The sequence below is a fragment of the Octopus bimaculoides genome, chromosome 6 (assembly GCF_046866305.1).
Source record: "Octopus bimaculoides isolate indiv1 chromosome 6, ASM4686630v1, whole genome shotgun sequence".
NCBI lineage: Eukaryota > Metazoa > Mollusca > Cephalopoda > Octopoda > Octopodidae > Octopus > Octopus bimaculoides.
In genome coordinates this window covers 109,180,422-109,194,841 of record NC_142933.1, presented here as the reverse complement: position 1 = coordinate 109,194,841, position 14,420 = coordinate 109,180,422, and the positions used below count along the sequence as shown (strand labels likewise).

Genomic DNA, 14,420 nt, shown 5'->3' with positions numbered 1-14,420 from the left:
TGTTTGTGTTGATGCTTCTAATTGATTAAGTTTCAAGTCAACTTCAAATGAACATTCTCTACAGCAGGACACCTACCCCACCCCCAGCTAAAGACGTCTTTTGTTTTGCACTCAGTGACCCTGTCAGTGCTGGTACCACACAAAAAGCACCCAGTCCACCTTTGTAAAGCGGTTGGTGTGAGGAAGGACATCCAACCACAGAAACTCTACCAAAACAGACAATAGGGCCTGATGCAGCCCCCGGTCTAACTAACTCCAGTCAAACTGTCCACCCATGCCAGCACAGAAAATAGATGTTACTGATGATGAATATAGGAGCACTCTGTCGGTTACGACGACGACGAGGGTCCCAGCTGATGTGATCAACAGAACAGCTTGCTCGTGAAATTAATGTGCAAGTGGCTGAGCACTCCACAGACACGTGTACCCTTAATGTATTTCTCAGGGAGATTCAGCATGACAAGGCTGGTTCTTTGAAATACAAGTACCACTCATTTTTGCCAGCTGAGTGGACTGGAGCAACGTGAAATAAAGTCTTGCTCAAGGACACAATGCTTCACCAGGAATTGAACTCACAACCTTACGATCGTGAGCCGAATGCCCTAACCACTATACCACACACCTCCACTGATGATGAATATACTACTAAGTAAAGAATTCTTTGTGTTTACCAAATGCTATAACTTAACTGCTGGCTCTAAATTCTAGAGATTAAGCTAAGGTTGAACTTGGAATTTCTCTGTTTCTAATATTTTTTTCTCTGTATCCTTAAGTAAATTAGTAATTAAAAGTATTCTAAGCATGATTATCTCTTCTTCTCTTGTATATTTAGGGACTCCAAAACAGTAAAAAAAACAAAACCATGCCAAAAGAGACATTGGAGCTTGAAGTCCTCTGGTTTGCCAACTCCTGTCAAACCGTCCAACCCATGCCAGCATGGGAAACAGGCATTAAATGACAATGATGACTTGTCTTGCTTTTAAAATGATAGGGTGTCATTTCTAAGAAATCTATTTCTGGCAGTTCAAGTATGGGAAGAACTCTCGTTTGTCTAATTGCATCCACAAGTATCCACATGTAAGTGAATGGAGCAGCTGAAGACAAAGGGAAAGTGTATGATGGATCATCAGAGTTCATAATATAACAAGGAGTACTTAACATTTCTGAAAGCCACTCAAAATTTCTATTTAATATTTCAAGTTCACTTTGCTTGTAATCAAAAATTAATATCTTGTAGCATCACACTTCTGAAACCTTCATCTTATACAGTTGTATGTTTGTGTAAATATTCAAACCAACCAAATCATCCTGTCATAATTGAAATTCTATCAAAAAAAAAAGATTTATCAGATACTGACCCCCCACAAGATTACTAGTTTGTGAAATGCAAAACAAATAAGTTTTAACCCTTTCGTTACTGTATTTATTTTGAGATGATCTGTATTTCTTTCAGTTAATTTTAAATACAACAAAGAATTTAGTAAAATAACTTAGTTATCATTCAGCTAGTGTTAGGAACATAAATGTGGAAGATCTTAATTTGAAACTTATGAAACGAAGACATTAATACTCAGAGCCAGAACTGGGTTGGTAACGAATGGGTTAAGGGATTGTATATGTCCACAAATTTATAGTTAACTTATTCTGTAAAAATCATCTGCTATTTCTCCATTTTAACAGGTACTATTTCCCAACATATGAAAATGACAACCTGTTATGTCAGTTAATGGATAATACAATTCCTGAAGCTAACAACAGTGGAATGTCAGAAGACTGTGATTTCAAACCAGAGAACTTCTTACCTGAATGTATATTGAAGGAAATCCTCTCAATTGATTGACAAAACAGCCCAACTCGATCACACCAAACACAATTAGAAATAATGAAACCAACAAAAAGGAAAAATTTCTAAAAATTTGATTTTATTTGTTACAATCTGACTCAGCACCTCATCTTTATTTTGTCCGTCTTTCTGATATAGAAAATACTGCTGCAGTTGTTATCAATCAACAACAGACGATGACATCAAGGCAGTGTTTAAAGGTATCTAAGGCAGCAGATGAAGTCCATCAGCTTCATTGTTTTATATTCTGCTACATTAGCACTGAATGCTGTCCAGGAGTGAGTGAAGGCTTTCAGTCAGCACAGAATTGACTGATTTCTTTTTTTACTTTAAATTGAAAAGCTAACTTATTGGCAATTTTTGTTGCAAGAAATAGTAATTGATCCCAACAATAAATTTGCACATTTTGTTTGTTCTTTTTTTTTATTTGGCTCTTTGCTTTCAGATATTTTTTTTTTAATAATTTTACTATCTAAAGCTCACTTTCTCTCCCATTTTAGCTTCAAGTAATCTTTAAATTACCGAATGAACACAAAGTATATTTATTGTTTTATGGTCTTGCTGCTTCAACAACAGGACCATAAAAGATAAACTTTCGTTTAGGTAGAACTTGGGCCCGGCAGCACAAAGTTAAATTTTTAAGACAACTTGGAAGAAAGATTTTACCATTGTTAAAAAAAAAAAAATTGGTCATGTTATTTGAAACCCCCCCTCCCAAATCAATGTAACTGACCAGATTTCTTTGAAAAACAGGGAAATGGATTTTATTTTTTTAAAATCTTCATTTCTCTTTCTTTTAGAATGAAATGTTGTCTTCATATTTCATTAACTTGTCCCAGGTGTGCCATGTTACTACTAAAAGTGTTCAGTTTAAAGCCACCCAGGGACAATCATGTGATTTGCTTTGACATTGTCAATGCAAGTTGTGTGTGGTTTGGGTTTCCAATCATCAGCTGAAGATCATCTCTCTTGGACAAAAACAGTATCTTGAGGGAAAAGACCAGCATCTTTCAGAGAAAGATTTCTGTCGTAAGTTGATAATTTTCTACGAGGGAAGTTAGTAATTAGTTCATATTTTTCATTTGAATATCCTTTCTCTTTTACGTATTCTTCAAGAGCCTAAATGAAAAAGAAAACAAATCATCATCACAAAAATAAAAGCAATCCATTTCCCCACAAAATCATCTCTTAACGTTCACTTTCCATGCTGGCATGGGTTGGACGGTTTGACTGGAAAGCCAGGAGGCGGCACCAGGATCCAATCTGATCTGGCAGTGTTTCTACAGCTGGATGCCCTTCCTAACGCCAACCACTCCAGGAGTGTAGTGGTTGCTTTTTACATGCCAATGGCACAGGAGCCAGTTGGGGTGGCATTGACTGACGCTTGGTCCCTATTAATTAGTGTCACCTGTCTTATGCACCTGTTGCCCTCCACCCCCTTTTTCCTTTACCTTTTCCTCCATATAGATTTTTTAACCATCAACCACATCTTCTCCCTAGTACATCATTCGCCTCACACTCCTATGAACGTGCCCACCCTTCTCAGTCCAGTCCATATTTTCCCCACCTCTTCTCACTTTCTTGTCCCATGAGAGAATATTCTTAGCACCTTGTCACCAACATCTTTATCTTCTTTCCATCTCCACCCACCAACCCTTATATATGCCAAAATAGCCATGTATCTCCTCTATAGAAAGAGGCCTGTTCCAGTCCCTCAATCATACTTTAGCCTCTCAAAACCACTCCCCTCCCTACCGCAGCCCCACCCCACCCCACCCCGTCTTGTCAGTTACTTGGTGACTTCACTAATATCCAGTACATTCTGTAAAGTGGTTGGTGTTAAGAAGGCCATCCTGCTATAGAAACCATGACAAAGCAGGGCATTGCCCTCAACACAATTTTCTGGCTCCTTGGATCCTATTTAACTTCCCAATCCACAACACAATGGAAGAGACAGATGGTAAACGATGGTGATGTGTCCTCCCTGTTCCTACTATCTTCAACAATTAGCTGGCAAAAATGTTAGCAGGCCAGGCAAAATGCTTAGCAGTATTTCGTCTCTCTCTACATTCTGAGTTCAAATTCTGCCAAGGTTGACTTTACTTTTCATCTTTTCGGGGTCGATAAATTAAGTACCAGTTGTGTACTGGGGTCGATTTAATTGACCCACCACCACCAAAAAAAAAAAAAAAAAAAAATCCAAGCCTTTTGCCTAGATTAGAAAAGGAATTAGTAAAAAAACACCGAAATGGTATAAAAGGAAAGTGCTTTCCTCTACAAAGAGGTTCTGTCAAAACATTTCATAACCAAGAGAGATTTATCTTCTGATATAGATTACAGAATATAAAAATCATTGGTGGATTGGCAATCGATACATTCTATAAAGTGAGTGACATTAGGAAGGGGCATCAAGGTGTAGAAACCATGCCGTATCAGAGCCTGGTGCAGCTTCTGTCAAACCGTCCAACCCATACCAGCATGGAAGGAGGATGTTAAATGATGGACGACAATAACAAACATACCAAGAGGAGGATTAAGTTTCACTTACCAACAATGGTGACGTACAAGGAAGTGATAACTGTTGTTTGTTGCCATCAGGAAACCTAATCATTAGATTTGTGACAGGATCTAAAAAAAAAAGCAAGGAAATTAAACACATTCGTAAAAACCAAAAGTAATTAATAATAATTGGCAACATGATTCTCATCAATCACTTCTAAAAGGAAATGATTCAAATTAAAGCACTATTTAAAAAAAAAATTTTTTTTTTTTTAAAGTAACATTTAAAACAATCAATTAATTTATAAACTAATATTTTTCTGTGTAATCAAACAAACTACAGCCACAAATAGAATAATTTTGCTTACAAGCACAGGAGTGGCTATGTGGTAAGAAGCTTGGTTCCCAACCACATGGTTCCGAGTTCAGTACCACTGCGTGGCACCTTGGACAAGTGTCTTCTATTACAGACTGACCAAAGGCTTGTGGAAACTGAAAGAAGCCCATCGTATATATGTGTCTGTGTTAGTTTTGCCCCTACCCCATTGCTTGGCAATCAATGGCGTGTTTATGTCACCGTAACTTAGCAGTTCAGCAAAGGAGATTAATAGAATAAATACTAGGCTCACAAAAGGCAAGTCCTGGAGTCGATCTGTTCGACAAAAGACGGTGCTCCAGCATGGCCACAGTCAAATGATTGAAACAAGTAAAAGAATAAAGACAGATATCCACCCCTCCTAAATACAGTGACACTCATTTCTTTTAATTCTTTTACTCCTTTACTTGTCTCAGTCATTTGACTGTGGCCATGCTGGAGCACCGCCTTTAGTCAAGCAAATCGACCCCAGGACTTATTCTTTGTAAGCCTTATACTTATACTATCAGTCTCTTTTGCTGAACTGCCAAGTTACGGGGATGTAAACACACCAACTTCAGTTATCAAATGATGGTGGGGTGACAAACACACACATATAGATGGGCTTCTTTCAGTTTCCGTCTACCAAATCCACTCACAAGGATTTGGTTAGCCCCGAGCCAATAGTAGAAGACACTTGCCCAAGGTGCCACGCAGTGGGACTGAACCAAGAACCATGTGATTGGTAAGCAAACTACTTACCACGCAGCCATTTTCTTTCAACATGTCAATCATTTAATACAGCATAGTAATAATTCTCTTTCTCTCATATATAGACAGTTGTCTTTCGTGCTGCCAAACCACCTGGCGTCCATATAAAGTTTTCTTGTTAAAATTTATGTGCAATAAATTGCTTATATATCTATGATACACCAAGCATTTCAACATTTAAAAAAAAAAATTCCTAATAGGAATTTTTAAACATCAAATGGCTGTGATGGTCCATCCCAGTAAAACAGGAATTAAAAAATGATGGTGACCCACGAGGTTGGACTAATATACAACTTCAACATTTTATCATTTCTGAATACTCTAAGGTGGTTGGCTGGTTGTTGTTAGCAAAGCAGATAAAATACTTCACAGCAGTTTTTGTCTCAATCTTTACATTCTCAGTTCAAATCACACCCAAATCAACTTTGCTTTCCAGGGTGAATAAATTAAAATACCAGCTGAGTAATGGTGTCAATGTAATTGACTTTCCCCTCTCGCCCTAAAATTGCTGGCCTTGTGCTAAAATCTGAAACATTTCTGAATATTCCAAGTTGCAACCACTGATAAAAGTCATTTTCTGGCTGGAACAAATTTCTCAGCTGATCATGGAAAGCAGATGTTAACCCTTTCATTACCATATTTATTTTGAGATGCACTGTGCTTCTTTCAATTAATTTTAAATATAACAAAGAATTTAGTAAAATGACTTAGTTATCATTAAGCTAGTGTTAGGAACATAAATTGTGACTACGATTTGGTGGAAGATTTTATTTTAAAACTTATGAAAACAAAACATTTGTACAACAGAGCCAGAGGAGAGGTTTCAGCCAGATTGGTAACAAAAGGATTAAAAAACAACGATGATTCAAGCCATTAAGTGTAATCTGGCCAAGACACAACCATCTTCAGGTTTTAACTGAAACCAACAAACACCAAACAACATCGTACTTACCATCTTTAGAACCTAGATATGCCTTCCAACTACTACTACTGGCTGTGCCATCTTGTTTGCTTGATGCTGTTGTTGATGCCGTTGTTGTGGCTGTTGACTGTTTACTGGAACATGGTAATTCAGTGGTTTGTGAAGATGAAAAGATGGGTGATTTCAAAGTAGTTAAACTCTTATAAACTGTGGCACTGGAGCTCGAAGACTGAGTACACGGCACACGTTTTGATTTGTTCTTAGATTCGGATACTTTTTCTAATTTAGAAAGCAAGTTTGAGCTGCCATGCGACTTTCTTTCAGATGTTTTAATCCGTTTGACTGGAGATGGTACGCTCTCCTCTTCTGAGCCAGTAAAGGTCTCCAAATCAATGTCGTATTCTGACTCTGAACCCTCAGATTCCGAAGAATGTGCATCTTGTTCCAGAGATGCTTTGATTGCTGCTTGCATTTGAGCATCTTCGCTTGCATCCACAATACTCATTTCCTGGCAACAAAAAGTATTGCAATTGAATTAGTGAAAACATCTACAATTGTAAAGCATCTTTATTCTTTTGCTTGTTTCAGTCATTTGACTGCGGCCATGCTGAAGCACCGCCTTTAGTCAAGCAAATTGACTCCAAGATTTATTCTTTGTAAGCCTAGAACTTATTCTATCGGTGTCTTTTGCTGAACTGCTAAGTTACGGGGGCCATAAACACACCAGCATCGGTTGTCAATCGATGCGGGGGGGGGGGGGGGGGGGACAAACACAGACACACGAACACATACATACATATGATGGGCTTCTTTCAGTTTCCGTCTATCAAATCCACTCACAAGGCTTTGGTTGGATGCCCTTCCTAATGCCCACTGCTTTTTTTCATGCCACTGGTTCGGGTGCTTTTTAAGCAACACCAGAATGGACAGGCCTGCATGTGTGGAAGACAGCCCTTTTACTTAGTTTGACATGTCGTATCAAGTACAGCAAATTGCCACATCTCCCGGTCCTTAGTCAAGTTGGATAGTTTCAACTAATCTGATAGGTACAAAGACTGCATCATGCTCCATTGTCTGCTTTGACCGGGTTTCTATTGCTGGATACCCAGTCCTTACACCAACCACTTTCCAGGTACATGACAACAACACAATTAAGTAATGAACCCTGAGAGAGGTAGCTTAACCCACTAAGTCCCACTGTCCTATAAATAGGATATTAAATAAGCCATGTCATTGTTCTAGTGTTCTATTTATAGGACACTGTCATCATCATCATTGTTTAATGTCCGTTTTCTATGCTGGCATGGGTTGGACAGTTTGATTGAGGTCAGGAAAGCCAGTGGCTGCACCAGGCTCCAATCTGATCAGTTTTTCTACAGCTGGATGCCCTTCCTAACGCCAACCACTCCGAGAGTGTAGTGGGTGCTTTTTACATGCCACCGACACAGGAGCCAGTCATGCAGGCCTAGCATCGATCAGGTTTGGATAGTGCTTTTTACATGCCACCAGCATGGAAGCCAGTCAGGCGGTCCTGGCATCGACCATGTTCAGATGATACTTTTTATGTGCCGCCAGTCAAGGGGCACTAGCCACAGCTACGATATTGGTTTTGCTTGACTCAACAGGTCTTCTCAAGCATATCATATCACCCAACACATTAGGGGTACTCTCAACTGGGCTGGACATGTATGGCTGTGATCTCATTTTAGTTGCCAGGTCTTCTTAATCACAGAATATCTCCAAAGGTGTCGGTCTCCTGTCATTGCCTCTGTGAGGCCCAATGTTCAAAGACCATGTTTCACCACCTCATCTATGTCTTCCTGGGTCTATCTCTTCCACAAGTTCCTTCCAGTTAGGGAGTGGCACCTCTTCACACAGCTGTCCTCATCCATACGTAACACATGACCATACCAGCACAGTCATCTCTCTCTTTGTGTATTTCCATTTCTACTTGAAGTAAGAGTTTTAATAATTGATTTTTTTTCATTTTAACTTATTTTCAATCATCTGTGAAAATTTGAAAGTAATATTCAGATACATTATTTACATTTGACGGATATTTGTCCTCATCTTGTTTGTTGTTAACACAACGTTTCGGCTGATATAGCCACCAGCCTTCATCAGGTATCTTGGGGAAATTTCGAACCTGGGTTCTCATTCCTAAGGTATTTTTCAATGTTGTTATCATTATTCAGGTCACTGCCTGGAATTGAACTTGGAATCTTGGGGTTAGTAGCCCATGCTCTTAACCAATTTGCCATATGCCCACAGGCATATGACAGTGACCTGAATAATACTAATATTGAAAAATACCTTAGGAATGAGACCCCAAGTTCAAAATTTCCCCCAAGACACCTGATGAAGGCTGGAGAGTGTATCAGCCGAAACGTGTTAACAATAAAAAAGGTGAGGACAAATATCCGTCAAATGTAAATAATGTACATGATTCCTCATCTCTTAAATATAGAACTGTAATATTGAGATATTTATGTACTCTGAGACTTAATAGATGAATGGTAGGAGATGAGACACTTAAGTATGAGAGCGAAAGAGCCAGAGTAGAACACATTTCTTGCTACAAAGGGAGCCACATGGCTACTCATACTTTAGAAAAGAGGGTGATTGGGATGGAGCAAGGAATCAATAGAAATAACAATGACAAGCATCTGTGTGGACCTTCAAGGTATAAGGTGAACAGAAGAAAAAGGGAGCAGAACTGGAAGGTTCTAGGGTGGATGTCTAATTCTTTTAAGATTGAAAATTTACTTTTTTTTTTTTTTTTTTTGCATTCCTGGACAGCTTCATAACATTCAACCACATACAGCTTTAACTTGTTTCAGTTGTTATACTGCAGCCATGCTGGAGCACCTCAGTACGATTTTTTTTTTTAAGTACCAGTACTTGTAGAACTGCTAAATCGTGTGATCATAAACACACAGACGCAGAGATACGTGTGTGTACATGTTGGGCTTCTTTCAGTTTCTGTCTACCAAATCCACTCGCAAGGCTTTTGTCAGCCCAAAGCTATCGCAGAAGACACTTGCCCAAGGTGCCATGCAGTGGGACTGAACCTGGAACCATGTGGTTGGGAAGCAAGCTTCTTACCACACAGCCATGCCTATGCCTCTATGAAAACTATTTTTTTTAGGAAGTAATGTACTTTAAAAAAAAACCCAATATGATACATTGAATTACATGGCACAATCTGGTTGACTGTATGACAATTTTCCTTTCCCTGGTGGCAGGCTTTTCATCTGGAATGCCACATGATGTGACACCTCCAGTGGCAACTTGGTGTGTTCAGCTACCACCCCAGGCTCCACTGATTGTCAGGCCAAGAAGAGAAAACTGTCAAATATCGGTGACTCTGTGACAGGTTTGTGGTGGTCAAGCCAGTGGCAATGGAAACCACTGGCATTCTTGGACCCCGTACCACATTTCTGCTCACTATCATCATTTAATATCCGCCTTCCATTCTGGCATGGGTTGGACGGTTTGACAAGAGCTGGCCAGGCAGAAGACTGTACCACACTTCTGTGTCTGTTTTGGCACACTTTTCACAGCTGGACACCCTTCCTAACACCAACCACCCAGAAGAATGCACTACAGGGATAATTGTCTGACAAGCCTTTTTAGATATTGTTCTGCTATGAGGAAGACGATAGATATAATGATTTAGGCAAAGCCTCACATATCATTTCTATAAGAAATAGCTTCTACATAAGGTAAGGTTGACAATGAATCAATAGGAACTTGTGTGTGTGTGTGCTTTATATAGAATTCTGAACTTACCTGTTTTGAAGACTTATGTGGAGGGCTGACACTGCCATCTAAGGATGGGTGGAGGGATAAAAATTCAGCTGCTACAAAAGAAAACAACAGAGTATAAGTTTAGCACCATATAGTGGTGGTCATAACAATTCAACTAGAACAACCACTACAACCATTAAGTTTCCTCAACGCAGCTGCACTGGTGTCAGGAGTGATTGCAGCTACTTTATATTAATTTGCGGTCATGCTGAAGCACCGCCTTTAATCAAACTAATCGATCCCAGGACTTATTCTTTGTAAACCTAATACTTATTCTGTCAGTCTCTTTTGCCGAACCATTAGATTATGGGGACGTAAACACAGACACACACATGTATACAACAAGCTTCTTTCAGTTTCCGTCTATCTACCAAATCCACTCACAAGGCTTTGGTTAGCCCAAGGCTATAGCAGAAGACATTTGCCTAAAGTGCCATGCAGTGGGACTGAACCTGGAACCATGTGGTTTGGAAGCAAGCTACTTACCACACAACCACAGAAGATATATTTGTTGAGCCTTTTTGAAAAGTCTATCTAACATTAATAAATGTAGGATTCCAAACAAAAGGGTCCAGCTAATGTGGAGGAAAATTACATTGTTTTTTTCCGTGTGTATTTCCTCCATAGGAGTTAATAAAAGACTAGGATGAATTCTACTTTATTGGCACCAAATTTCCTTTCTTGGTCAGAACTATTTATACTGGTATAAGATTGCAGACCCCAACACATCTCTAACACCACCTATTTCTTTCTATCTCCCCCCTTCCTAGTACTGCTAAGTGGCCCAGTAGCTCCTCTATACTAAGACAACTATCTCTCTGCACCTCTGTTATACCCTAACCTCTTGCTGGTACACAGCTACTTCCTTCAGTTGAGGGAAGGACTGGAACCGAAGGAAGTGGCAATTCATCCAACGGGTTCAAAGCATTATCGGTGGTGATCCAGAAAGTCAATTGAGAGTCACCAACTTCAGATATCAGAGTGGACTATCAGAACTGTGGTGCACGAGAACATTCAAGTTGGATGTACTAAGGAGAATCCTATTCATATTTGCGAAAACACAGGAGAACTATTTAATCCTCCATGCCAAGTGGTTACTTAATGTCAAAAACCCTCACAAATATGTTTTGGTTCTTCTCCGAATAGAAAAACTTTGACCAAGACAAAAAATTCTAAACAGGAGAAATGAAAGGTGGTTCTGTGCATCCCTAGAGAGATGTACACTAAGTTTCCAGCAATTGTAACGGTTATATCATGTCCCCTCATATCTTAGAATTACTGCTGCTGGATACACTGAAGTGCTAGAGATAATTGTTAAACCCTGGATGAAGTACACAGTGGAAGGCTATATGTGCTTCAATAAAACTGTTTCACAAAGCCTGTGTAACTCAAAAATGGATGTCGGACAATCTTTACAATGATCTAACACCAGACTTGTATTCTCTAACCCTTTCATTGCTATATTTCTGACCAAAATACATCCCTCATGAGTTTCAATTAAATTCTAAAATAATCATGAATTTAGACTACTGTAACTTTTTTTACTTATCAACATATTAATGTGATATTTGGAACATAATTAAAGAAAGAGTTCTTAATCAATTCTATTGCATAACTTTTGTCTCAAAGTGATTCTAATTACAGGTAAACTGAGTAAAATGTAAAAATATTTAAATTTTGTTTAAACATTACCATAGAAAATGAATCATCAGCTAATATTCAATTGGGTATGCAACAAAATTTTGATATAGAAGAATTGTGCACATCACTAGATTAGCAGTTGAATTTAATGCACAACAGAACAGGGGTACCATAAAGGTGAAATAGACTGAAATACTGGAATCCACTTAAATCCACTGCAAGTTTGACTGAGCTAAAAAAACTCTGTCAAAAAATAATATATGGCCCTGGTTATGGTATGGAAGTGATAAATTCCAGACCACATTGTACCCTAGGCCATACTGACTAACATTATTTTCCCTGTATAAAAACTAAATCCACAGCAGTACCCAGTATTTGCTTCACAAATTTTCCAAACTTTGATCCCCCATTTCGTGGACTTTCCTGGCATATACTGTTTGTTTACATTCTGTGTAACAGTTTGTTTCCGCAGTGATTGCTTCAAACAAGCATACTGAAAAAAAAATTAATATCTAACGGTTTCGCTTCCTAAGAAAGACTATGGCTAGACACCCCATCTCCTCAGAAAAATTGCTAATAAAAACATTTTTAAAGTTTTTACTTCATTCCGATGTAAAATCGTCTTTGCTGTTGCTATCACCGCTTTCAGTTTCTTCGGAATCACTGCTTTCGGTTTCAGATACAGAAATATCCTATTCATTCTCGTACACCACGTGCTTTTGTACCTCATTCATTCTTTTTCTCGATATCTCCATATTTTGTGTTGAAAAACTTTTAAATTTGGAGTCCCTGTTTGATAGCATGAAACTTCTATCCATTTTCGAAGTTGAAAAAGAAATCGATGCCAAAAAAAAAGTAGGAAAAAATCTCCCAAAATTCACTGAGTTCAGATATCAGATCAAGCAATGTTGAATTCTGTAACTCAATTATTTACAAAGTGAAATCACGTATTTTCACAAATGTACTAACAAGATTTGTGCTTAAATTCACATTTAAATAGCAATGGGTACTCTCCGCCCGCTATGGTCTTATGAACCAAAATATTTTTTCGGCCAGCTACAGCCAGGTTAGTATCGAAGGGGTTAAACTTGCTCTAAACTTCCACAGACTAATATACTTGGAACATTGTTGGAGGGGAGACTACTCAACATCCCCACAATGTCATTGCTTCTCTGAGGGCCACCATCGTCCAGTTGATTTCCGAAATGTATAAGGACCATTTAGTGCCAATATATCAATAGTTCTGGTTCTGCACTGAAGCAGTCATCCAAGCTAAAGGTAGATTTCATAGAATAATTTTATAGAAAAGCTTATCAAGAAGAGAAGCACAATCTTTTATTTGCAAGATTAGAGTTGTTTTATTATTCAATATGCCCTCAAATATCTCTTGCACCCTGTACATATCAAATTCTTTCACTATACATTTATAATCCAGGAACCAACACACCATTCTACTATAGGAAATATATGGTCAGTTTCTCCTACAGCCTGGTAGTGTGTGCACATAACACTTCCTTTCTGTCATTCTCCCCCCCCCCCCTCCTTACCTCCTTTCACCTCTCTTCTTCAATAAACCAAGAATAAGCATAATTAAAGCTCGAAACTTTAAAACCTTTTAGACTTGTTCATTTAAGAGCTTATATAAAACAAAATATATATGAAATAAATAATCTCTTATTCTTACCATATTCACAGAATTTGCTATGATCCAACTTGTTCCATTCCACTAATTTTTCACCTATGGAGAGACACAGGACCGTGTTATGGTTTCATCATAAAAGATATAAAACTATAAGCAAAGACAAATCACAATTTCAGAATGTTAACCCTTTCAAGTCCATGTCTGCTGGTGGCATGTGCAGTAAATGTAGGCACCGCTGGTTTGCAGTGGTTTTATTTCCACTATGAGCTGTCTTTTTATGAGACAAACTGGAGTGACAAGGAAGAAATATGATTTGGATCGCATTATATCATAGCTATTAACATACCTTTCACTGTGGTAGCCTTGGGTCGCATTGTGACATTTCAAATTGTTAAGGCAGCTCTGGACTTGAAAAGGTTAAACAGACATTCTAGATAAGCAATGAAAAAAACAACTTCATAGAAATGGACAGAAACATTTTAAGGTCTTTTATGATGTAATAACTTTCAACAATGATCCACTTTTCTTTCAGAGCAGCAAAACATACGCTAACATGCACTATGACTAATAATCACCAGTATCATCATCATCATCATCATCATACATCTGCTTTTCCATGCTTGCATGGATCAGACGGAATTTGCTTAGGCAGATTTTCTATGGCTGGATGCCTTTCCAATTGCCAACCTGCATCTGTTTCTTAGAAAGTAATATTTCCCTTGGCCAGAAATGTCTTCCAGTGAAGACTGAAAATAAACATCACTTCTATGATGATGATGATGATGATGTTCGTTTACAACCATCACACCAACGCAAGGGTAAACACACACGGGGTGTGTGTGTGTGTGTGTGTGTGTGTGTGTGAGTTTGTAAACACACAATGGCTTCTTTCAGTTTTTGTCAACCAAATCCACTCATCACAAGGCTGGAGATATAG

At 38.5% G+C, this 14,420-nt stretch overlaps 2 protein-coding genes across 7 annotated transcripts in view; one reads left to right on the top strand and one right to left on the bottom strand.

The window, feature by feature from the left end:
* Positions 1-2,251, top strand: part of LOC106870444 (zinc finger protein 277) — a 36,260-nt gene extending 34,009 nt beyond the window's left edge. For 4 of the 5 annotated variants that reach the window (XM_089354405.1, XM_014916536.3, XM_014916537.3 and 1 more), the window contains exon 13: positions 1,681-2,251. In XM_089354405.1, the coding sequence (XP_089210531.1) occupies positions 1,681-1,840 (160 nt within the window). In that variant the 3' untranslated portion in view covers positions 1,841-2,251. Of the gene's footprint in view, positions 1-832 lie in introns of all 5 variants that reach the window. The other variant, XM_089354407.1, reaches the window with a different exon arrangement.
* Positions 1,902-14,420, bottom strand: part of LOC106870443 (UBX domain-containing protein 7) — a 56,722-nt gene continuing 44,203 nt past the window's right edge. For both annotated transcript variants that reach the window (XM_014916534.3, XM_014916535.3), the window contains 5 exons: positions 13,526-13,579; positions 10,183-10,253; positions 6,421-6,898; positions 4,392-4,471; positions 1,902-2,962 (listed from right to left, as the gene is read on the bottom strand). In XM_014916534.3, the coding sequence (XP_014772020.1) occupies positions 2,804-2,962; positions 4,392-4,471; positions 6,421-6,898; positions 10,183-10,253; positions 13,526-13,579 (842 nt within the window). In that variant the 3' untranslated portion in view covers positions 1,902-2,803. The remainder of the gene's footprint in view (positions 2,963-4,391; positions 4,472-6,420; positions 6,899-10,182; positions 10,254-13,525; positions 13,580-14,420) is intronic.